Raw genomic sequence first — 25,116 nt, 5'->3', positions numbered from 1 at the left:
TCATATTCAATGATTCTCTAAGATTTTATCATATAGTTCTGATTTGCTTAATTATTCTCTTGTTTTGGGACATTCTCTTATGTATAATTTTTTTCTTTTGTAAATAATGCTGAAATGAGACTTCTTTATATTTAAATTGTGTTAGTCAGCTTTCCATTGCTGTGACCAAATACCTGATACAAACAACTTAAAGGAGGAAAGATTTATTTTGGCTCATGGTTTCAAGGCTTCAGTCCACGTGAGCTGGCTCCAAGACAGAAATGTTATGGTAGGAAGCTGCTCACCTAATGGCAGCCTCGTAGAAGCAGAGTAAGTGGGAAAGAGCCAGAGAGGGAGAGGCCTAGAGCCAGTTTCATTTTTATAGAGCACACTGCCAGTGGGTGGGCTCCGCCTTCAGCTGGGCTCCGCCTTTCATTGGCTCATTCAGCTATGGCCTTGTCAGTGGGTTAATCTCATGATCCAGTCACCTCTCTATGCTCCACCTCTGACTGATGCTTCTTGGGAATTAAGCTCTCAGTACATGAATCTTTGGTTTCACTTCAATTTAAAGCATAGAAATTTCTGTCTTCATATACATTCTTTGTGCTAAGTTCTAAGAAGCTTCATTATCCTGTCAAGGCACATGAACAGTTTTAAGTGTTTTGATAGTTCTGAATTGCTTCCTAGGAAACATCACCAGTAATATAGGAAACTGCCTACTTGTAGACATTTACTTTGTTTTCATGCTGTCAAAGGAACAAAAACATATTCTAGATTTGCCCCTTTATGAGTAAAAGTTCATAAGAGTTGGCCATGTCCTCACCATTATTTTGTTAAGTAAAATATGTGTGTTGACAGCCAAATTCTGTTTTTTCTGAAGTACTGCATTTAGGGTTATCAGATGTGCTTGATCATTGTTGTGTGGTGTTGACCATGTGTGGGTCATGGTCACTTACTTACCATTGGTCTTTCTCTGTAAGCTAACTGGCCCCTAGAGAAACTTGTGGTTCGGTGGTGTTCATGCACTACCTAGTGTTTCCTCTACAAGGAAGAATGAAGGAGGTTGAGAGGATTGCTGAAACTGTTATGAAATTCCTTCATTCTACAACAGACATTTCTAAACTGTTTTACTACTTCTAGTCACTGTATTAAACTTATAGTGGTGAAGAAAACTGAAAGCATTCTCAATGTGGCCAAACTCCAAAACCACACAAAAAAACCAAGCATCATATACTTGATTTATTTTTAAAATTAATAACATATTTATCTACACTATTAATATACAGTGACATATTAGACATAATGTCTCATATTGCTGTTATATAGATTACTTTTGCTAGTAACTATAGCTAGAAAGAAAAAGGAATAATTGTCCTTATACTTGTCCATACCCAACTCTGTTGGCTCACAATACAACAGACCAATTCTGGTGAAAGACAAGGTGTTGAGTCAAGGAAGGAAAAGTTATTTGAAAGGGCAATGACTGAGAAAAGGGAGGACTATTGTCTGAAGTGGATATTGCAGGGAAACTGATACAGTAGCCAGGTAATAGGTAAATTTAGGTGGTAGGCACCTTTTCTCAAGGGATGGAGGTTCCAAATTTGTGGTCAGATGATCCACATCTGACTTTAGTTGCCTAATCACAAAATGTTTTACAGTTCTGCAAATCTCAAGATAATTAGTGGGTTTGTTTTCTCTTTTTTTTGGTGCTGGGGATTGAACTCAGGTCCTTGCACTTGTGAGGTGGCAGCACCACTGAGCTAAATCCTCAGTGGTTTTTTTTCATTAATTAAGTATATTGGTATTAGCAAAGAAAAGCCCAGATTCTGATGGATTTACTGCTGAATTCTACAAGGAATTTAGGGATGTAATGCTACTACTCCTCAAACTCTCTAATGAAATTGAAAGGTAAGCAGTACTCCCAAGTTCATTCTTAGAAGCAAGTATTACTGATAACAAAACCAGAGAAGAATCCAACCAAAAAAGAGAACTACAGGCCAGTCTTCCTAATGAATATAAATGCAGAAATCCTCAATGAGATACTGGCAAACAGAATGTAGTGAAACATCAAAAAGATTATGCACCATAGCCAAGTAGGATTCATCCCAGGGATGTACGGATGGTTCAACACACTCAAATCAATAAATGTAATGTACCATATTAACAGAGCCAAGGACAGAAATCACAGGATCATCTCAGTAGATGTGGAAAAAGCATACGACAAAGTCCAACACCCCTTCATGATAAAAACCCTACAGAGGGCCAGGGATTTAGCTCAGTGGCACTGCACCTGCCTCGTAAGTGCAAGATTCTGAGTTTGATCCACTATATGCCCCCCACAAAAAAAACTCTAGATGGACTAGATGGCCCTATGTCAACTGATAAAAGTCTTTTATGAGAAACCAACAGCCAAGATCATACTAAATGGTCAAAACCCAAAAACTTTCCTTTAAAATTAGGAAGAAGGGGCCAGGGATTTAGCTCCGTGGTTCTGCAGCCTGCTTTGCAAGTGCAAGGACCAGAGTTCCATCCCCAGTACCAAAAAAACATAAAAAAAAAAAAGTAAAATTAGGCAGAAAACAAGGATGTCCATGCTCACTATTCCTATTCAATATAGTTCTGGAAGCATTAGCGAGGTGTCTTTGAAAGTGTTACTTCCTAAGGTGGCCTTGCAGAGAAGTGGGCTTGACTACCATGCCCATTATGCAGACCTTTCAGCAGCCCACCCCTGTAGTAATGGTTAATAATAAATCATTGTTGTCACTTACCAAGTGCCTGTTTTGTTCCTTGAAGATGGTATATTATGGGGCCGGGATTTAGCTCAGTGGTTCTGCTGCCTGCCTTGTAAGCACAAGATCCCAGGTTTGATCCCTGGTTCCGAAAAAAGAAAAAAAAAAAAAGAATATCAAAGATGCTATAATATGTCCTTTATAGTCATTTCAAAGTATTCCTGTCTCCAGTGCAAAATTAATGTTTTCATTTGGATAGGGTGCATCTCTGGGACATGTAGGTTATGTGTGTGAGGAACTAGAAACCGAGAAGAAACAGAGTTGGTAACTGAATAACTGAATAACTGCCTAAAAGCTACTACTTTGTCAGAACAACCCTGAACTTTGTATAACAGCATGTGTCTTTGGAAGGAAAAAAATACTTTTTGTGTCTTGCCGTGGATGCTGAATTGGGTAACTAACGACCTAACCAGCATGGCTCTGTACAAAGATGTGTAAGAATGCATATGCATATTTAAAGTTCATATCCACCACAGTGACAAGTTGCTGAATAATGTAGATGGGAAGACAGATTTCAGGTGAAGCTTAGTCAAAGCCCCTTTTGATGCAACTCTGACAAAATAATACCATGAATGAATAAATCCAGAGTTCCTGAGTATCTCAGAACATTTCCCCTGATAGTCTTAGGTGAAGGACCTGTGTACAGGCTTCTAATAAGCAGTGCTCCCGCAAGCACAGCATTTAATTTGAAGTTCAGCATTCTCCTTTCCAGTTTTGACTCAGGGAATCTTGCTGCCCATTTACATGCTGGTGTGTGTTACTTGGAGCAATGTGCTTCTCTCCCAGTGCAGCTTCATACCATGAAGCAATATGTTTTCTTGATATGATTGCATGGCTCTTGAAGTAAAATGGCCATATAGTTGTATGTTTTACAGTAGCTCAGTTGCTTCAAATTCCAAATTTTAGAAGATTAGAGTGATTTTAAGTTTATGAGCTGAAATTATTTATGAACGTTGAGATTTGGCTCTCTCATTACTGAGAGCCCTGAGGGAATTTAAAGCTGCCTCTTGTTGCACTAGGGAAGGAACACTGTATTAGTGCTCCAGAGTCTGTTGCTGTTGTCTTACTTTTGCTGCTAGCAGTTATAGATTGTGTTCAGCCGTATCTGTATCTTTATCACCTCCTCTCAGTGGGGAATGGCTGGCTGCACAGGCAACTTGCAGCTGGGAAATTTGGTAATGTCATTGGTCCAGGCATTTTTCTTTCCCTCCTCCTCTGCATCGGCCTCTTCTCTTCTGTTCTCCTTTTCCACTTCCTCCTTCTCTTCTTTCTTCATTTTAATTTGAGTCAGTACCCTGTCTTCTGGCAGCTCTGTGACCCTTCAATAAATTCAGTCCTATGCCTGTTTTATTGTGGGTTTGTAGTAGAAATATGTTCTTTTGCAGAACAAAAATGTGTTTGATAGGATGATACAAGGTATCTAGTTTAAATGACATGACCAGATGTAAGGATGGGGGAGATTAGTATTTATAAAAATAGCTGCAGCTATCCATTAGTGTAGTCTATCACTTTGTATAACATTTCCTTAAGTTTTCTGCTTATTTTTAAATATTATTAAATAAAGATCATCACCATATTAAGTAGTGTCCTTTATTCACAACATTTAAAAGAAGAATGGTTAATGTCCTTTTGTTATCTTTTGAAATAATTCAGAAGCCAGAATTCATGCTCTGTCCAAAGAAAGCTGAACTTTGTGTTATCAGGACAGAAGGCAGAGATAGGAAGCATGGTTATTTAATATATTTTTTCTTCTATCCTCAGAGGCTTATATGTGATCTTAGCCTTTTCCTGATTTAAGAGACCCTGATTAGGGTCCATGTAAGTGGATCTAAGCTTTCAGGTGATCCTTATAAAGTATTTTGGTCCAAACACCTCCAATGATCAATGTACTGTATGCACACATATGAAATAGCAAACCATTAATCTGTATGATTAATGTGTGTTAACAAAAAAGTGTAAATTTTTGTTTTGTTTTGTTTTTTTGGTACTGGGGATTGAACTTCGGGTCCTTGCGCTTGCAAGGCAGGCCACTGAATCGCTGAGCTAAATCCCCAGCCCTAATTTTTGTTTTAGAAAGTAGTAAAAATAAAAGAAGTTATCACCTTAAAATTTTAAATCACTTATGCAGTTTAGAAAATAGTGGCATAGTGAAGGAAATTTCTATAAAGCTAGATATCTAAATGATGAGAATTCAACTAGAGAGGAATCTAAATGTGACTTCAAAGATACTTTTGATTTTTTTGCATCAATCAGTAAACCTCTTAGTCTGTTTTTTGTTGCTGTAACAGAATAGTATTGACTGGGTAATGTATAGAGAAAAGAATTCACTTCTTTTCACAGTTCTAATTCTGGGAAGGCTAAGATCCAAGTGCTGGCATCTGGCAGTGGCCTTCTTTCTGTGCTAGGCCAGGATGGATGGAGAGGTTGGGGTGGAGCCAAGTTCACACTTTTTCAGGAGGCCACCCTACCACAATGGGTTCAGTCTGCTCTGAGACAGATAAATCCCTCATGAGCTAGTCACCTCTTCAGAGTCCTACCTTTTTCCTGTTGTTGTGATGGAGATTCCATTTCACCTTGAGTTTTGGAGGGGACATTTAAGCTGTGGCACCCACTGTGAACAGATTTTCTTAAGGGATCTTCCTGCTGTGTGGAGGTGATGGTAGGGCCACATCAGAGTCTGTAGGAAAGGGCAGAAGTGGTAGGAGATCAGAGGACTCGCTTGCTGTCCCACAGAGTGAAGCCTGACATATACTTTGCATGTGTGTTCTTTCCAGGATCTGCAAGCAGCGGTTTCCACGATGGTTTGTGCAGTGCTCAGCAGAGTTGCCCGTGCACACATCTGTCTGGTGATGAGGGCCAGTCATGTCTGCAGAGGCCACCAGCATCGGGCGTGGGGATCGAGGTCGGCTACATCAGATTTTGCTGCTCCTGGAGCTCCAGGCAGTGTTCTAGAGCTGCTGGGCAAATCCTATCCTCAGGACCACCACAGCAACCTCAGCCAGAAGGTCCTGTCCAAAGTTGGCAGGAATCTGTACAACCAGCAGCACCACCCTCTGTGGCTGATCAAAGAGAGGGTGAAGCAGCACTTCTACAAGCAGTATGTGGGCCGCTTTGGGACCCCGCTGTTCTCGGTCTATGACGACCTTTCTCCTGTGGTCACGACCTGGCAGAACTTTGATAGCCTGCTCATCCCAGCTGACCACCCCAGCAGGAAGAAGGGGGACAACTACTACCTGAACCAGACCCACATGCTGAGAGCACACACGTCGGCGCACCAGTGGGACTTGCTGCACGCGGGGCTGGACGCCTTCCTGGTGGTGGGGGACGTCTACCGGCGTGACCAGATCGACTCCCAGCACTACCCTGTGTTCCACCAGCTGGAGGGTGTCCGGCTCTTCTCCAGGCATGAGGTGAGTCTGACAGGTTCCTTGCTGTTGAAGGACACCGTGAACATTTTGTTTCCATTTCAGGGAAACCACTAGAGTTGTCTTTGACCCGATTTTGATTTAGCGAGTCATCTCTCTCTGTTGATGGCTTTGTCCAGCCTTTCTCCTCAGTGTATTTGATGGATTATGTTCGTAAGTACACAGACTGGTAGATGGTTGTGTTTATTTATCAGTTCTTATCTTTTGTCTGAATACCCACTAGCCTTTCTCAGCATCTCTTGTGATTGGATTGTCCTCACGCTTCATCTGTCATGACTAAAAGTACAACACGGAACGTGTGCTCAGGTTATTCCAGTTCTCAGTTAGTGGAAGTTAATTCTGTTTCATGCTGTGAGAAATTATTGAACCTTTTCTATACCTTAGGGGACCAGAGATGTATGGGCTTGGACTATAACCTGTGTCCTTTTCCCTGGCTCTCTTTCTCATCTCCAGCTTTGTATGATGAAGTGGAATGTCTTAGTGCTGCAGCTCTTGAAATGTGTGTTTGGCTGGGCTTAAATTTGCAAGCCTCCTGCCTCAGCATCCAGAGTGCTGGGGTTATAGGCATGCTCCGCCACCACTGGCAGAGCTTGTGTGTGGATGGCTAGAGTCTTTTTGATCAGAAAGTCTGATATCCTGGCCAGTATTAAAAGCACCCAACTCCTTGCACTTGTTAAATGTTATCTTAATGCATTGCATACATTTTATTTTTGCAAACTGTGAAAATCCCTAAAGAACTTGAGTCCATCTCCTAAAAATTTTGTAATACTACTTTCTCATCAGTCATATACTGTATTGTAAAAACTATCTCCATTTTTATTGCAAAGAATAAATGGAATTAAAATACTCTCAGGAAGTATTTCACTTATTTCTGTAGCAGTTCTCCTTCTAAACTTTGTTCATTGGGACAGGAGGAATAATTATAATCATAAAATTCCCTCTTGTAAATACAAGCTAAATGAGCTGATAATATGAAAGCTAATAGAATGGGATCCTTCGGCTAATAAATAACTGTTGTTATGTTCCATTAAATAAATCACTTAGTAGGAGGCAACTGAATAGACTGCCTTTACTCTCCTTTTTCTTCTATTTCCCTCAGGATGTTTTTATCCTGTGAATCTATGATAATGCAAGCATAGGTTAGCCTTCCACAGAATGGTTGCTCCTAGCTGGATCTCAGGGGAGATTAGATGCACATTCTTACTGCTTAAAATAGCTGACTGCTTTCTAAGTGCAGAATAATAACTGTTGATAAAGATACACATGCATGAGGAAGCTAAAAGGGAGTGAACAGGCAGGTTGGAGTCTGGGAAATGCAGTCAAGTATTAGAATGCTACATACTCTTAATCTGCAAGCAGAGCCGTGATATCAGCGATATGACATCCAGGTCATGGCACAGGACAGGTACTCAGCCCATCTTTCCTTATTAAAGAAATAGAAAGGGAAAGCACACACCGATGTGTACACCTCACGCAGCGAAGAAAGCCTTGAAGGATATGAGACCCGCAGCATTGTAGTAGAGGCAAAACCCGGCTACCACAGAAAGTGGAAAAGAGCAAATGTGCAGAGAATTAGCCCTTGCCTTGGATCACATTTGTTTTGAGTTCAGCACAATTTAGCGGGTAGCACACAAGGCTGATCTAGAAAAACTTACATGCACACATGTATGAAACAGATCTCCTTATAGGTTGATAATATGCATGCACATATATTGTTTCATTTAATTCTCTTAACAAAGACTTTTGAGAGATTATTTCCTCTTGAACTGAAAGTCTGGAAAGGTTCAGTGATCTGCTCAATGTCACCCAACCGGCTATGGCAGCGTAAGAACTGGAACCCAGGTCTGAGTTTGTTGCTAAGTGTATTGTATCTGCAGATTTCCACGGTACTGGAAAGGTGTAAGTGGCACCTGCTGCTGACCCATGGGAAGCTTTTGCTTCAAGAATGGTGAGTGGAAAGGAGAAGAAAGGTGATGGATTCTGAATTCCTGCTCTCAGTTGAAGTGTTTTTTATAAACTCTTATCTAATTTTAACCTACAAAAATTTTTTTTGTCCGTGTGTGTGTGTGTGTGTGTGTGTGCACGTGTGTGCACACGCATGCATGCACGTGTGGTACTTGGGACTATACCTATGGCCTTTACACTGAGGCACATCCACAGACCCTTTTATTAGTTTGAGGCAGGGTCTCATTAAGTCATCAAATTACCCAGTCTGGGCTCAAACTTGGCAATCCTCCTGCCTCAACCTCATAGAGTGTTGGAATTAAAGGTGTATGTCCTCATGTCTGGCTTCTTCTTTCTGTCTATTTTTATACGAATAGGATTTTTTAAATAGATGTAATCTTGCTACGTATGTAATTTGTACAAGTTTAATAAAAAGACCAAAGGAAATCATTAGCATCAGTCAGTGAAGCAAAAATCTTTGCGCATGTACTATATGATAACAGTGGAACAGTCCTTGTTTTCATGGGAAGATAACTGATTTTTAAATAGACATGACATATTAGCAGTGAGGGTAAATTTGCATATAAGGGAAAACTGAAAATAGCCAAATCTATACTTAATAGCTTCTCCATCAGTCTCAGATAATATTACATGTGTTTTTACCAAATTGTGAAAGATTTGTGTCGTCTTATACAATAAAAAACAAGATGTCTATCAAGCTCATTTTATAATAGGTGTATTAATATCAAAATAGATAAAAATGTTAGAAGTTTCATGAACAGATGATTATGAAATAAAATATTGGCAAATTTAATTCACTGTTATAATTCACTCAATTATATGTATTTATTACATTTTACTATATTAACTAATACAAGGAAAGAAAGTATATGATTATCTCAGTGATTGTAGAAAAAGAACTTGTGACATTGAAATATCTTATGACATTAAAAAAGCATTTGATAACTCATGGTAAAAAACTGTAGCAAACTAGGAATAGAAAAGATCTTATTAAACTTTATAAATGATATCTGTCAAGCATTTACAGCATTCATCGTAATTATTGGTAAATCATAAACATTTATATCAAAATTAACCTACATAATCAACTCTTATTTATGCAGTAAAATAAAAAGTGAATTTGAAGGCATGATAAGCATTGAAGACCATGAACTAAACCTGTTTAATTTGCATATGATATGATGATTTACCAAGAAAATTAAAATAATATCTAGACTGTTTATTTTAACTAATATGATAATTCAGCAAAGTTATTGTGTACAGGGACACCATTAGAAAAATTAGTGTGTCTTACCTACATGTGATGACCACTTAGGAAATGTAGTAGAATGCAGATTTCTTTCATAGTATCAACTAAAACTTTGAAGTGTATAGCTATAAATCTTGCACACAATGCTGAAGATATTTATGTATACAATTACCAAATATTATTATTGTAGTTAAAAAGAGAGAAAAAAGAAAGGAGATATAACAGCCTGACATGGTCACACACACTTGTAATCCCATCAGGCTTATAACCCCAGGAAGGAAGATTGTGAGTTTGAACCCAGCATGGGCAGTTTAGCAATTTTGAGACCTTGTCTCAAAATAAAATGTGGACCAGAGATGTAGCTCAGTGTGGGTTCAATGCCCAGTGTCATAAGGGAGAAATAAAAAGAATAGAGAAAGAGGTATGCCATGTTCATAGTTTTATAGGTACGAAAACAATATTATAAAGATAGCAATTCTCCCAAAATTATAAATGTAGAGTAAATCTGATCAAAATATGTACTGGGTATTTTGGAAAAGTTTGAAGACTAATCTTAATATTTAAAGGCATTGCATAAGTATAAGGATATATGCCTTACTAGATATTAAGATTTACAGTTCTCTAGTTATTGAGATGGTTTAGCAATGGCAGAAAAAGAGAATTTTGAAACAATTCTACTCATATTTAGGAACTTACTACAAAACAGAAGTGATGTTAAATAAATTAAGGGGACAGTGAATTCCACATTGATTGTTTTGTGACAATTATCAAGGAAAATTTGATCTGTATCCCACATCAAATGCAAAATTTATTTCGGAATGAGTTAATAGTCCGTTAATAGTCCGTTAATCAAAAATAAGTTCTTAAACTTTTCGAAGAAAATATAGGAGATTATCATTATTACCTGGGTAAATTATGGTATCTGAAGTATGGGAATTCTTCAGAAAAGTCATTAAGGATAAAAAAAATCACTTTGAAGTTGACCATTTTAAAGTAACACTGTTGTCCAGTAGAAGACTCCATAAATGAAATTGAGAGACAAGCTAAAGTAAACAAATAAGTGAATACATAAAAACAGGTGCTACATGTTGAATGGAGGTATTTTCTATTTGTATAATTGACAGAAGATGGATGTTGATCATATCAAAAGGTCTCCTTATGAAAAAAGAATCCAGTAGGAGAAAGTACGCCCATAGAAAGTTGGAAGATATGTGGAGTCATGGAATGCTCTGGGAAGGATTAAGTCCTACACATGTAATTTTGCTCTTGCTTGCAGACATTGGAGACATCAGTCAGGGCACTGATAGGAATGTTCATAACAGTATTTTTATTAGCCCCAAACTGGAGCAACACAGATTTCTACCAAGAATATTAACAGAGATAAATTGTGATGTGTTTATATTGTGGCATGTAGTCTCATGTGTCTGTGCAAATGAATAAATCACAACCTATGCCTCAATATGAATGAATATAGAAAGTCATATTGAGCAATAAAACTGCAGAAGCTTACATTGTGTGATTAAATGTGTGCAAAGTTGAAAGCAAAGGGCAGAATTAGCTAATATTGTTATTTAAGGGTTCATGTGTGTGTAGAAAAATTATTAAGGAAAGCAATGGGGTAATTAACCAAATATTTAGATTAGTGCTTACCTCTGTGAGGATTGACCTGATGTGGTCGGGTAAGGGCATGAGCTTTGCTACTTTTCTTCTTTCTGAAATTGGATATAGGTAATGAGCACACATGTATCTGCTTTTATTATTCCTTAAACATAACATACTTATGCACTCAAAATATGCCCAGATCATATGCCCAACAATGCTTGCTCTTACATGCTTTCTTATGCACTCTTTTTATATGCACAATTTTTCAATCAAATAAATAGGTGTGCAAAAATACATGGGAGTGCTAACCACCAAAAGCAGGGTAATAATTACCTATGCAGTGGTAGGGTGTGTGAGATACAGCATCATATTCTTTGCAACTTAAACAAAATGTTATGATTGTTAGGATTTTGAATATAAAATGAGAGCCCATTTATAGCTTTGAAACTAAATTTTTACAAAACATTTATGGAGACATTTATTTTGCAAAGAATGGCAGATTTCATGTACTGGGAAGACTCACCAGAGGGAGCCCATATAATCCCTGTGTCTGTTTAATCTGATTAAAATATCAACTAAAAAGAGCATACCTGGACCAGAGCTGAAAGAAACTCTAGCCTCCTCTCATGCCTCGTTCAGTCTTGCCTATTGTGGCCATCCATGGTCCACGCAGGTGAAATGTGGAATTGTGTAGGAGCAGGACACTTGGAGTTTATCCTTCTGTCTCACGGGTCGAGTCCTTGTTTTGTTAGCTGCTCTGCAGGAGAACTGGAAGCTCAAGCTCAGCCTGGACAATTTATTAACATAGTGAGACCCCATCCCAAAATAAAAATTGAAAAAGGGGGTGGGGTTGCAGCTCAGTGCAAAGGCCCTGGATTTAATTCCCAATACCACAGAAAAAGAGAACATTTATTTTGTTTTTCATCCTCCAGCCTTGCTGGTCTCAAACTTGAGTGTTTTATCTACCTGGTCCATCACTAAGTTTTTATTCATCTTACAGGAAAACTGAAGAGAGAAATGTATTGTAGCAGCAAATTTTATAAAGGTATATTAATTTTTGGGTGTTAGAATATTTTCTTTCATGAAGGGTCAGAGATGGTAATTTTAAACACATTACTTGTACTTGCAAAGCAAAGCATTGCTTGCTTCTTCACGAGAATGTGTTTATCTGTGTCCCTAGAATTTTTATTGAGAATTTTATAATCTGTGAGGTGCAAGACTCAGTGTTTCTAAATGGAGAGGTAGTTATGGAGAAATTATAAATATTATATGGTAAATGTAATTTTTAAATATTCACACAAACAAATGTTTTTACGGAAGAGATGAGCTAAGATGTACAGAGACAAGGTTCTGGTCTAATTTTGACCACAGCCCATTGCTGAGCTGGTCCTGCATCGTGATGTCTGTGGACCGCTCACATAGTACTCCTCCTTCCACCTCCACCCTCCTTCTGGAGTAATCCTGGTCCTTCACCGCTTCTTCATGGAGGAGTGTGGGCAGTCCCCTCCACCCCACCACACACACACACACCATTGAAGCTCCTTGCCTGGAATGATTCCTTTGTTTTATAGGATATTAGACTGGGCATCCTTCAGTGAGAACAAGCCCTTTGGCGTCCTTTGTGGTTTCCTTGTCAGAAACCACTTTCACTTATCATTAGAAATTTCTCTTTTGCTCCCTTTGATATTCTCTCCCTCTTTGATGGTTCCTCCTTTTCTTAGGCTTCTCTTTCGGAGCTTCCCCACTGCTACTCTTGTGGTGAGCCAAAGGTAGTCTCTTTATTCCTGCTTTCAGCCCCAAATCACTTTTGTGTCTTTCACTGAATGAGAGGGTTTTATTCTTCACCATATGGTTATTGGGTTTCCTTAATAGCCTCATGTGGAGGGGCTTTATTGAGGGCATTTTAATTTGGTCTTGATAGATTGTAGTCACCATGATTCCTTAATCTCTTCTTTAAAAATCTTTCAGGCAGGACTCCTCCTGTCAAAGACACACTTAGAATTGAAACAGCTTTTCTTTCACTTTTTTTCCCTCTGTCCAAATGTTTACTTATACTTATGTCGCTTGACAGTGAAGTAAAAGGCAACTGGTCACAGCCAGGAGTCCATGGTCCACTGGAGTTGAGTAACACTCCATTACTGGAGGACAGAGGGGGCTTGGAGGTCCATTTGGAGAGAGAGAACTCCCCCCCCCATGGTTCAGGGCTTTTGCAGACATTTAGTTCTTGCTTACAATAAGATAGAACCACCAGACTCTTGTTTGAGACCCATCACTGCCCTATAACATTATTCCCCATCCCCCTGACTTGTTGCTGTCAGCAACTCACTGCTTTGAGAGGTTCATTTGTATGTCTCTGATGTCTCCATCTAGTTATCAACTCCTTGAAGTTGTCATGCCATCTTCTTTGTGCCTTCTCTATCTAAGCGGAGTCTCTACAGAGCAGCAGGTAGCAATGTGGCACTAGGATGCCTCTTTCATTCTGGTCTGCCAATTTATGCTCTGTAAAAGATGGCAGCCAACACACTTAACACCATGGCAGTTCACCTCTCTGCTTTTCTGTCTGGACATTCTCAGCTATTTCTCATGCTACAGACATCCACGGGAAGTATAATAGTAACAGTATTAACTATAACAGCATTGAGATAATGAGGAATTGGTTCATAAAAACTAAAGAGAACTTTAAAGAGTACAGGACTAGTAATTACAAAGATCAGCTGGTACCTTGGGAGTCATCGTGCACCCTCAAGGTAGAGTCATTTTCCTGTACCCCAGTTCTGGCTCACTGATGGCTCAGAAATGGTAGCGGTGTCATGGCACTGGAACTGCTGGATACCCACACCTTGGGATTTGCAGAGTTGCCTTCCATGGTATCAGTAAAGGCCACCTTTGGACAGGAGGTTTGCAGGAAGCACTGTGCTGTGAAGATGACCAAGGGGGCCATGGAGAAGCAGCTGGCCATTGTGCAAGCCTCTGGGGGCTTCGTGCTGCTCTCTGCACTACAGGGCTGTCAGGAGCCCAGGAGACCACATGGATTTTTCCCATTGCCATGTCTATCTGGCGATCTCTACTGACATTTTAACATCGTGTCAGGTGGTAAGGCAATGTATCTCCAGGGGCCAACTCAGTGTTCACAGAGCAGGCAGTGAAGGATTGGTTTGTGTCTGAGAAGCAATAAGTTGAGTACTGAAAAAGTCAGCTTGCTCCCTTTCCTGAAAGTCCAGAAGCCTTTAGAGAGATAGGCTGTTACTGGTCCTTAGTACATGGACTGCATAAAAGATACAGGCTGTTCTGACCAGTAAAGGTCTGTGCTCATGAGTCAGTATCAGCATCCATTCATTCAACAGATGAATGTTTTTTTTACCTCAAATTCCTCTGGGACTACTTAAGGAAATTACTGTCACCTGCATTCTACATTTGCTGTTGAAGGCTTAGAGTACAACCTCGCTAGGTTTTACTGAATTCACATAATTACAGGAACAATGTCTTTTCTACTGGCCTAACTGATGTGTGACAGTAGCAAAAATATTTTCACAGTGATTACTGTGCTCTTTCTCTGTAGATGTCACACTATGCAGGGCTGCATGTCTTTCCCCGGTGCACGTTCCTGCATGTTGCCTGTACGGATGGAGGTATCACCATGTCACAGTTTCAGTTTGGTAGGTGCCTGCAGGTGGTAGGTGAGGAGCTTTACCAGATAGCCTCAGCACCTGCCAGCAGCCTGTGGCGCTCGCATCCCATTGACTGTTCAAATCCTGAGTGCTCACAGAAGTCAAGTACTGCATGCACTCTGCTATCTGGCTAGTGATTTGCTGTTGAGCAGGAACTTTCAGTGTCCTCTTTCTGAGATCTTGTTCTAGAACCTACTTTCTAAGGCCATCCTCCTGGCTCATCCTGGGATAGGTCCCTGTGAAGCTGCAGATTTTTCATCAACTCAAGTGAATTTGAGGGGTAAAATTTCTTAAATTTAATTACATCATCTCAACCAGTTATTTTTCAGTTATAGAATTTGTATAATTTTTAAACGAGTGATAGCTTTTCATAATCTCAATGATTTCTAATCTGAATTTCTTGTCATTTCAGAATCTAATGAGAGATTTTGACTCCCACCCCAACATATACAGCCAGAGTTTCGTGTATAGTTGAAGGGGTTTCACAGGTTCTTTGATTAGGTCAGATAATTCATATTCAGTCTTGAAGAGATAGTTTTAGTCTCTATCTGGGTAATTCTCACACCCAGTCTGTAATAAGAAAGGTAGTTCTTTCTCTTCCTATTTATGGAGTGGCAGGGAAGGGTATCTGACTCAGGAATGTCCAGGTGTCACCTGTGGAGATGATTTGAAGAACAGGAGGCAGGCCAGGAAGCTGTGAGATTGAGGGGCTTCGGAGGAACAAGGGGGTGAACTGAATGTGGTTGGGGAAGTCAAAGGAACAACTTCTAAGTCTGGAAGCCTCTTCCCTAGGGCAGGGAACATTCCTTAGTAATGGCCATTTCAGAATAAAGAAACAAATTGTTGCTCTTTATTTAGAAAGTTGGTAAATTGTAAGACAGAGGTACTATGAGATCAAAATCAGGTATGGAGTTGGGTAACATGGATCATGCTACCAGGAAAAGTTGACCACTGGAGTCCTGTTATATTTGGGGAGTTTGGGTGATTTACTGTATATGTTGTTTAAGGTTTGTGTGTTAAGATTAAATCAAAACAGAAGATGTTATGTTAAAGAAATAGAATAACTTTCATACCATAATGATTCCAAGTAGAAGAATGTACTTTAAGGGAACTTGTGTTTACCTTCCCCATGTTGATGATGGTTCTCAATTCTCAATATTTTTAGGCTGTGGGATTCTAGATAAGATCAAAGGACCCCTCAGTTTGATTACTGTGATTCTCCTTTCAGTACAAAAGAAACTCAGTGATAGCAATGTTGGGTCATTTTATGGGGAATTTTGTGGTGGGTCTGTGCAGAATATGTATCTGTCTGCTTTGGCAATAGTTGTAGAAATGATTCTTATTTCAGTTATGGTGTCTTGAGTATACTGGTAAAATTTGTTAGATATTGATACCTTAATTATTATATGCTATTGAATTATTAGTTAACCCATGATAAATTTATCCATCATGGTGCAGCTAGACTAAAAATGATTAATTTGTAAAAGGCTCTACCAGCATTTGAAATCTACAAACAATTCAGGATATCACTGAAGATCTACTAATAGCATCCTTTGTAAGAGTTGTGTCATCAAATATGTTTCAGGGCTTAGGAGGTGTTTTGGTGTTGTCATTAGTTAAGGTTCTCCAGAGTATCAGAGCCAAAATGATGTATGAGAGGTTATAAGAAAACGGCTCATGTGATTATGGAGGCAGTGGTTGCAGCTCAAGTTTGAAGGCCCGAGAAACAGAAAAGCAAGTCGTGTGAGTTCCAGTCTGAGTCTGAGAGCCAAGAGAGCCTGTGGAGAAAGGTCAAGTCTGCAGCCAGGAAAAGACCAGGCAGAACTCATCAGGCAAAGAGAAAATTCTTTCTTCCTCTGCTTTTGTTCATGTGTTAAGTGGATTAGACAAAGCCCACCACCTTGGGAAAGGTAATTTGTTTTACTCAGTCTGGTTCCTCCCATCTTAGTGTCTTCCAGAGCACCCTCAACAGCAGCTTCACCTAGAATAATATTTGACCAAGTATCTGGGCAGCCTGAGGCCCAGTCAAGTTGACACAGAATTAGCCATCACACAGTTCTTGGGCATTTCGATTTCATAGTGCCACACTGCAAGTTTCCAGTCAATTCTAATTAATACTTAATTTTGTTTTGTAAATGATACATTTTAGGAGCACCTGGTATGTCCTTTGATCAGTACTAGAGGATAGCTTTTTTTGTATATAGAAGTGTAAAGATATGAAATTGAGCTTTTAAAAATTTTCCCCCTTTCAGGTCTATCTAAAAGCCTAGACTCTTGGTTGCTGGCTCTTGGAGTGTCTCTGTGGGACTTGGCATCATGTCTCAAAATATTTCTAGCAACAGTGGTTATTAGTCTGGAAAAAATGCCAATGTTTGACCCAGTAAGAAGGCAGTCAAGTCCTGGCTCTGCAGCTCACTGCTGTGACCTTAGATAAGTTAATTAGCCACTTGAGCCCCACTTTCCTTAAATGAGAACAACTCTTCACTAGTGGTAAAAGGGCCTAGTGCTGCCTGGTGAGTGGGAAGTGCCCAGCAAATGGTAGCTGTCCTCCCCATCCCCTTCTGTATATCTTAAAAACAGCCAGCTTCTTTTTCTGTGCTAAGCATAGTTCTATCAGTCAGATATCTCGTTGTTTTTACTTCTGATCTACTTTTGATTCTTTTAAGCTATTGCTGTCTTTTGTCTTCCCTTGGTTGACAGGTTATTGTCTCTTCTGTTGTCTTCTTTTAGAGTAGGTGAAAAAATTTGATGGAACCTTGGTCCTGTAATGTTTCACCCACCGGCATCATGAATGAGCTGTTTAGCCGCCTTGAAGAAGGAAATACAATCTCTTTCTCTCTGTTGTATCTGTCATCGTGGCCTGGAAAGAGAATGATGAAAGATCATAATTTTAAACAGACAGTAGAATGGGTGACATTTTCTTCTCTTTAAATGGTGATTGTCATGAGAACCAGTTCACACTAGGACAGAGTGTTCTGTTGTTGCCATTGTTGCCTTTGCCTTACCATGTCCGGATAGTTAATCTCCCGTGACTTTATGTGCAGCTTCAATGCAACTTCTTTGCTTTGATGGATTGAAGTTTCTCATGTTTTCTCTGTACAGGCCAGAGCTTGGCAGAATATTAATCTACTTCCATCTCCTGTTGTTATCCCAAGGAGAACCCCTAAGAGAAGAAAAGTGCTGAAAAGTACACTTGTCATGATATGCCAGGGTTATTAGAAGCAGGCAGAGAGACTCACCATACTTCTGAAATGCCCTGAAGCATTTGGCCGTGTCTTTGGGGAGCTCCAAGGATTCAGCTGGCTGCCTGATGATGCTCTAGTTTCAGTACCCTAAAGTGTGGCCTTGGCCCACGCTGAGATCACATCTGTGTAGAGTCACCTGGAATACAACTGCCTCCCTGTGGACTTGGTTGACTGTGGTCTGTCAAGAACTAAGCAAAGAACTGAAGAGCCTCTCTAATATATTCATCTGGAGCATTTCTGTCATGGAGACAAGGAGACCATGGCGGGCCATGTGTTCTAGACAAGACCATTTGAATTTGAAATTGAAAGTCATTTTTAGTGAAAGCAGGTTCCCTGAGAAAGCTTAGACTAAAACCAGAGCAATGTGTCCGCTGGAAACTTAGGTATCTCATTTAGTACAGCACCCTGACAAGCCAGTACTTTTTGTTTAGCTTCTTGGTATAAGTTTTGTTTCAGCTACTAATATATTTTTGTAGCATCTTTCATAAACACTGACTATTTCAGATCTCTTCCCATTACTCCAGTGTCACAAAGTCTTACTGCAAGGAAAGGAAATGAGACAAGCAGCCAGGAGAAAATAAAGTCTGTTTTTTGCAGAGCACAGTTTTCATACATTCCCTCCCCTGTGCTAATGTCTATAACTTGATTAATTGGCATGTGGTGTGTTATAGAGAATCCAGGGAATGACAAAGCTGGTTCAATATCAATTAGCTAAAATAGGAACGGACTTCCCACAGAGACCCTAGGACAGAGTTGTATTTAACTGGGCCCTTTCAAACACAAGTCTTCCCAGATAATGGGATAGAAGATCCCACTTAGGGCCCAGTTGTTTAAAGAAATTAAAAACTGTGGAAATGAGAAGCTGAAATCCACTTGGATGAGCATGCTATCCCTTTAATATGTCTGTCTGTTCATCTCACTAAGACATCCCAATCCTTCCTCCAAAGTGATTTGAATGCTTAATATTTGTTGAAATGCTTTAGTTGGATTTGAATAGCATAATTGAATTTGCTTGTTGCATTCATGGGAATTGAAGGCTTGGGAGTTCCTCGGATAAGATATGTGAATGTGCTTATGCTTCAAAGGGATTCTTACTTATTTCTCTGTGAACCAAGCATTAATAAGCAGGCCTGCCAAATATATGAGGCAGTATTCACTGGAGTTTCAGGCCGCACCTGGCACTCTCCAGATGAGTGGTATCTCTGGAGCTCAAAGCTCCTGTGCATAGAGAAGGCTTTGGTTGAAAACAGCTGGAAGGAGATTGCTTCTGGATGCCACATGATCCTGGGAACCTCATCCTAAACAGCGTGGGTGTGAAAGTGTATCCTGACTAAGTGCTTTCCTTCTGTTTGCAGCCTCGTGAGAGAGATGGGCAAATAAGCTATAAACTCTGTAAAACACAGTCCGCCTAATGGGAGATGACCAGTGCACAGCCCAAGTCTACACTCCTAGGTAGTCTCTGAAGGGGGCCCAAAGAATCTTGAGCAAAGCATTCTGATTAGACTGGCATAGAAGAAGGCCCCTGCGTTTTAGGTTGCAGATCAGAGGGGACCAAGGTATGAAAGAACGCAGCAGGTCCCAGGAACATGTGTATGCAGTTACTGGCATGTGTGGAGGTGCTAGGAGAGGGAGGTGGAGAGAGAGGCAGAAACTGCTTCATGAAGGGTATCCTTTGTGTGGTTTTTGGTATTTGAACTTTAATTTGAGAAGAATGAAGTGACTTTAATAATTGGTAAGTATGCAGGTGATGAGATCAAATGGACATTTGAACAATGATTCTGCAAAGTAGCCTGCAGTTGGAGCTGGAAAGACTAATCAGGAGATGATTACAACCATCCGAGAGTGAACAGTGCAGGCCAAGTGAAGGAGATGGCAGATGGTTGAAGCCTGTGAAGGAGGCAGAATTCCTGTGTTTTGTAACTGCTTGTGATGAAGTAAGGGAAAGGAAAAGCAGTTACAATTGTCTGGTTGCTTTCTTGGCCCCATTCAGAGTTGGGGATTCCAGAAGTATGTTCTGTAGATGGGGAAGGAGGCATATTTGACTCTGGGAAGCATCTAAGTGGAGGGTTTCTGTGTGGATTTGTCTACTTGGCAGGTGCATGCAAGTGTCTGGGGCCCAGGCTGTGCCCCCAGCCATCAGGGCAGGGGAGGGGGTTTCTGCTGCCTCGACACATATGCACTAGTTGGAGCTGTGAGTTTGGCTGCCTTCATCTCGGAACAGTACACAGAGTTAGAAGTGAAGTGTAGAACGGTGAAAATGAAGCTTGTGGATTATAAATATGTAGCGACAGTGGAAAGAAAGGAAAGCAGTGAAGAGGATCATAAAGGATTGACCATTCTTTCTGAACAGGAGACGGGGTTATTGCAGCATGATCTGGGGTTAGGAATTTTGTTTGTTTGATGGACTGTTTGTTTAAAGGGAAGACTTGACTGTGTTCCTGGAGGAGAAGGAGACAGAAGGGAGACCACAGGTGGAGGAGTGGTGAGATGACTTCCCGGTAGAACTTTGAATACCGGAGGTGATGGGACCAAATGTATCCAAGGACAGTGAGAAGGGTTAGTAAAGCCTAGTGTCTGAGGAAGGGCCACTATTTTCTTTTCTTTTTAAATTCTCTTTTCTAAGTGGGGAATGAAGTATTGAAGCCTGGCTGCAGCAGAGACAAACATAATTATGAAAGAGAGTGGAGAACTAGACTTGGGGAGGTTTCTTATCTAATGGCCTCTGGGCTTAGGAAGAAGGCAAAGCCAATATTTTTCCCCAGTGAAAGTAGTTTGGGTGAGAATAGAGATTTTAAGAAATAAGATACATGATTAGTGCAGTCTCTGAAGTTGGGGAGAACAGTTAATACTTATTACTTTTTGTTTCCAGACTCAGCATGTGCTTATTGAGGCGGTTCTAAATTAATCAGTTCATCAGGAAGGATGTCATGAAGCCTCCGCACCATTCAGGACTGTGATGATGAGTCTTCCTGTGAAGGTCACCAGTACCCAGGGCCCTTTGCTAGTGCTCTTAAATTGGGTAAAAGTCATGATCATCTGTCTTCTCTCACAGTCAGAATCTTACGTTGCTCTCAGATCTTTGGTCTTCCTATAACCTGCTGACCTTAGTCAGAGGTGTAAAAAGTCCCTATATTCAATTTTGTAATAATCCCTTTATTTTAGAATATTTTCAGCTTTACAGAAAAATTGCAAAGATAGTAGACAGTTCTCAAATACTCCCACTCCCACTTTCCCTGTTCTAACATCTTAGGTTAACTTGGTACATTTGCCAGAGTTAATTCAGGTGGTAGTCAGCTTTCCATTACTACACCAAGTCCCTGATGCAGAGAAGCTTTTGAAGAGAGGTTAATTTTGGCTCACAGGTTTGGAGGTTTCAGTCCATAGCCACTTGACCCTGTTTCCTTGGGCCTATAGTGAGGCCACAAATAACGATGCTCACCTCATGATAGCCAGGAAGCAAAGACATAGACAGAAAGGGGCCAAGGCCCAATATTCCCTTCAGCTCACACTCCCGATGGCTGAACTTCCTGCAGCCAGATGCTTCCCTTCTCCAGATTTTACCACTGCCTCAGAGTGCCGTAGGCTCTCAACTAAGCTGTTAACTTGTGGGCTTTGGAAGACATTTAAGATCCAAAGCACAGCCATTGCTTTGCTTGTTTGTTTGAGATGTGTTCTTATCTGCTCTAGAACTCCTGGGCTGAAGTGATGCTCCTACTTCAGCCTCTATAGCGGCTGAGGGGCTGGGGCAGGCAGGAGTCACCATGCCCCCACCCTGAATCGATTTTTATACATTATTAACTATATTCATTATTTTAATTTCCAAACTCTTCTATGCTCTTTTCATTTATTTTTGGTAGCACACGGAGCTGATAATTTCAGAAGATCCAGAGACAAGCCAATCTTTTGGATGGTCTCCCTTCCTGTGTCTTTGTGATTGTTGTTCTTAAAGCATTACTTGTCTTTTTCAGAACTCATACAACTGTAGACAGGAAAAGTACAGAAAAAAATAGATATTAACTGGGATTTGTCAAGTAACCCTGTGTCATTTATGTGTGTCTTTAATTTAAGAGGTATTACTATCTAGTAAATGCAGTTTGTTGTACATACATCTTTTTTCTTTCTTTCTGGTATCAGGGATTAACTCAGGACCTTACACTTGCCAGGCAGGCAAGGTGCCACTGAACTACATCCCTAGCTGTACAAAAATCTTTGAAAAAGTGGGCTCTGGGGACAAATAATGAAAAGAGTGGGTATTTGTTCATTTGTTTCAGTGAGAAGATTGTGCACCGTGACCAGTGATAATGCTGGTCCTTACCTTCTTTGCCTCTAGATGGCACTGATTTTATACCAGCCTCTAATATCAAAGTTACACTGTTTGGATTAAAAATCTTTTGCTGCCTAATATCCTGTCTGTTTTCTTGGGCACTCTGTTTTCGTTTCTTTCTCAGAATACAGAACTAGGGTCTTCTCTCAACAACTGTTATGTGTCTGGTGATTGCAAATCATGAGTGAGTAACACAGATTTGCTGGGCTTTTGTAAGATGGACATTTGTATCCTATAAGCTGCAGTGCAGTCCTTTTGGAGACATGGTTACAAACCTGGCTGTTCTATCCCAGTCCTTGTGTACAGCTGTGAATGAAGCCCTGCTCTGAGCTGTTCCCCTAGGTAGAACTTGGATCTCTGGCTCTCACTTTCCAGGCCTAGGGAATTTCAAAATCCTTAAAGAAAAACTCCTTATGCAGAACAGTTTAGCAGCTGTCTTATATTCCACAGGCGCATCTGGGGTTCACTTCCAAACACTTTCCATGGTCACCTCCACAGTCTGCCCCTTTATGCCTCCAAGTTGCCAGATAACTTTATTGTTACTCAGAGAGGAACTTTTTTAAGAAACCCATTTAAGCTGCTATTATTTTCAGTTAGATATTTCCTATTAAAATCATAGCTAAATTGAACACTTGCACAAAACATGCAGAATTGTTCTATGATGTGGACCAAATCCATTTGCCAACCAAAATGGCAGGTGAATGCTATTGTTTTTAAGCAGCCCCTGCTCCTCCCTCCTTGCCTTTCTCCTTTCCCTGCTTACTGCTTCTTTATTAAAACTCTAGTTTGCACATCTTGAATTTGTAGTTTTGACCTCATTTCCTTCATTGCTCCATGGCTTAAACTTTTTGTTTGGCTGCATTACCCAGCTGTATTTTTCCATTAACACTACCTCAGGTCACCTCTTCATTACTGATGTCACTTTTACTTGCATTTGATTCTGTGCTGAGCAAGAATGCTATTCAGTCTGTCCCTGAGGTCTTTAACCCTTTTGCACTCTCACCTCAGCCACAGCTCACTTATGAACCTCACATTAATACTAAATTGAGGATGAAATAGTGATCGGCTGGGTTACCAACTGCTCACAATTTTCAAATGGGACTGATGTGATTTTTATCATGTGTGTTTTAATGGTTTAGTGCAGAAATGCCTTGTCGTTTGAAAATGCTGTGCCTGTTTCTTATTTTTCTGTCCCACACATCATCTCCCTCTGCGGTCCCCCACCCGTTTCCTGCTCCAGCCTCCACGAGGCTGGTCTTGGTTATGATAAGGAGGGCACTGACACTGACTTCCCCGGGGGAAGCTGCCTGGCACTGTGCCTGGCCCCAGCTCACCAGGCAGGAAATCGCCATGTGTTTCCTCCGTGCCATGGTGCTGTCTCTGAGGCAGCGGCTGTGTGTCCCTGTGCAGACACCCTGGGGACCCTGCCCTCTAGGGCTGCAACACCTCAGGGACCACCTGTGTTGATTTATTTTGAATCTTTTCTACAACACATCATCTTCTAGAATTTTATAAACCGAAATGCAAGGTCACAAACTGATGTTTCTGGAGGGTTTCTGCTGAACAGTTCTTGGGTTTGAGAAATACTCTTGTCCCTCATCATCTGTGTGAGGATTATTTGTTGAACTCCCAACTGTTTTTTTCTGCATTTCACCCTGTTTTCCTTCTGTTCCTTTAGGAGGAGAGGCCTCGGATAATCCTTGTCAGCATTTGTCATAAGAGGTACCCATGTTGCCTCAGGAGGTCACATGGCTTCTAAACATGAGTGTTTTTGTGGAAATGAGGAATGAAGGGCAGCATTATGGTACCTCAAGGCTATGTTTAAAGCACTCCTGCATGAATAACCCAGGAAGCTCTTTGCACTGATACAAGTGCACATGAGTTCAATGCACTTGAAAGCCAACCTTAATTCATCATTTTTCCAGCTATTTAGTGGTCCTCATGCAATAAACATGATTTACTTAAGGTGAACTGTCACTGTTTCCTGCAGGACCCCTGAAGCTGTGTAATCTGCAGCTACTGCAGCTCAGGTTTCACATGTAGCTCTTAATCCCATCCATGGGTCTTGTTTATGCTGCAGTCAGAGACATGACGTAATCAGGCAGGTCCAGCCCGCAGCCTGGACAGCTCAGAATGTGGCCTGCAGGATCATAAACTTTAACACGATGATGTGGTTTTTAAGCAGTATTTTTCCCAATATCAGCATTGTGTGATGCTCAAGCACAAAAATCCATAGGCAACCACGGACTGCCTTGTGTGGGAAGGCACCGAGCGGTGCTGACTTTGCTGAGTCCACCACATGCACTGTAAATGAAAGCCACGCCTGTCGGCCTCTGGGTGGTCTTGTGCAGGCTGTCACGGAAAGTACAGAGGCCATTGCTAATGGGCTCAGTCGTGTTTGTTGTTCTTATGCAGACATATAAGTTGTCTTATTTAACTATTAAACTTCGGATTCTTGTGTTATTTTGTAAAATAATAAGTCAAAATACTTTTCTTGCAACTGTGGTACAAGAAGGTTTGAAAATGTGGTGTACATACCTGAAACCCCTACACTCTGGGAGGCTGAAGCAGTGGATTACAATTTCAACTCCTATGTGGGAAAATTAGTGATACCCTTCCTCAAAATAACAAACAAACAAACAGGCTGGAGTTGAAGCTCATGTAAAGATCCTGGGTTCACTCCCTAGTACCTAAAAAGCACAAAAATATGTCAAATAGATTTTGCTCACATATTATTATAATAATTATAAATACAACATTGCTACTAGAAACTTTGTAATAAAAATATTTTTAAAAAATCAAGGAAATTTTATTTCTTATATGCACTAATTGTTGTATGTGTGCATATATATATATATATATATATATAT

At 40.4% G+C, this 25,116-nt stretch overlaps 1 protein-coding gene across 6 annotated transcripts in view; it reads left to right on the top strand.

Moving 5' to 3' along the window:
- The window catches only part of Fars2 (phenylalanyl-tRNA synthetase 2, mitochondrial), a 445,419-nt gene that overhangs the window by 99,880 nt on the left and 320,423 nt on the right, over positions 1 to 25,116 (top strand). For all 6 annotated transcript variants that reach the window (XM_010622793.2, XM_033761935.1, XM_010622796.3 and 3 more), the window contains one exon: positions 5,543 to 6,178. In XM_010622793.2, coding sequence (XP_010621095.1) covers positions 5,567 to 6,178 — 612 coding nt within the window. In that variant the 5' untranslated portion in view covers positions 5,543 to 5,566. The remainder of the gene's footprint in view (positions 1 to 5,542; positions 6,179 to 25,116) is intronic.

Source organism: Fukomys damarensis, unplaced genomic scaffold, assembly GCF_012274545.1.
Source record: "Fukomys damarensis isolate Sample0158 unplaced genomic scaffold, DMR_v1.0_HiC HiC_scaffold_10, whole genome shotgun sequence".
NCBI lineage: Eukaryota > Metazoa > Chordata > Mammalia > Rodentia > Bathyergidae > Fukomys > Fukomys damarensis.
This window is presented reverse-complemented; position numbering and strand designations above follow the sequence as displayed.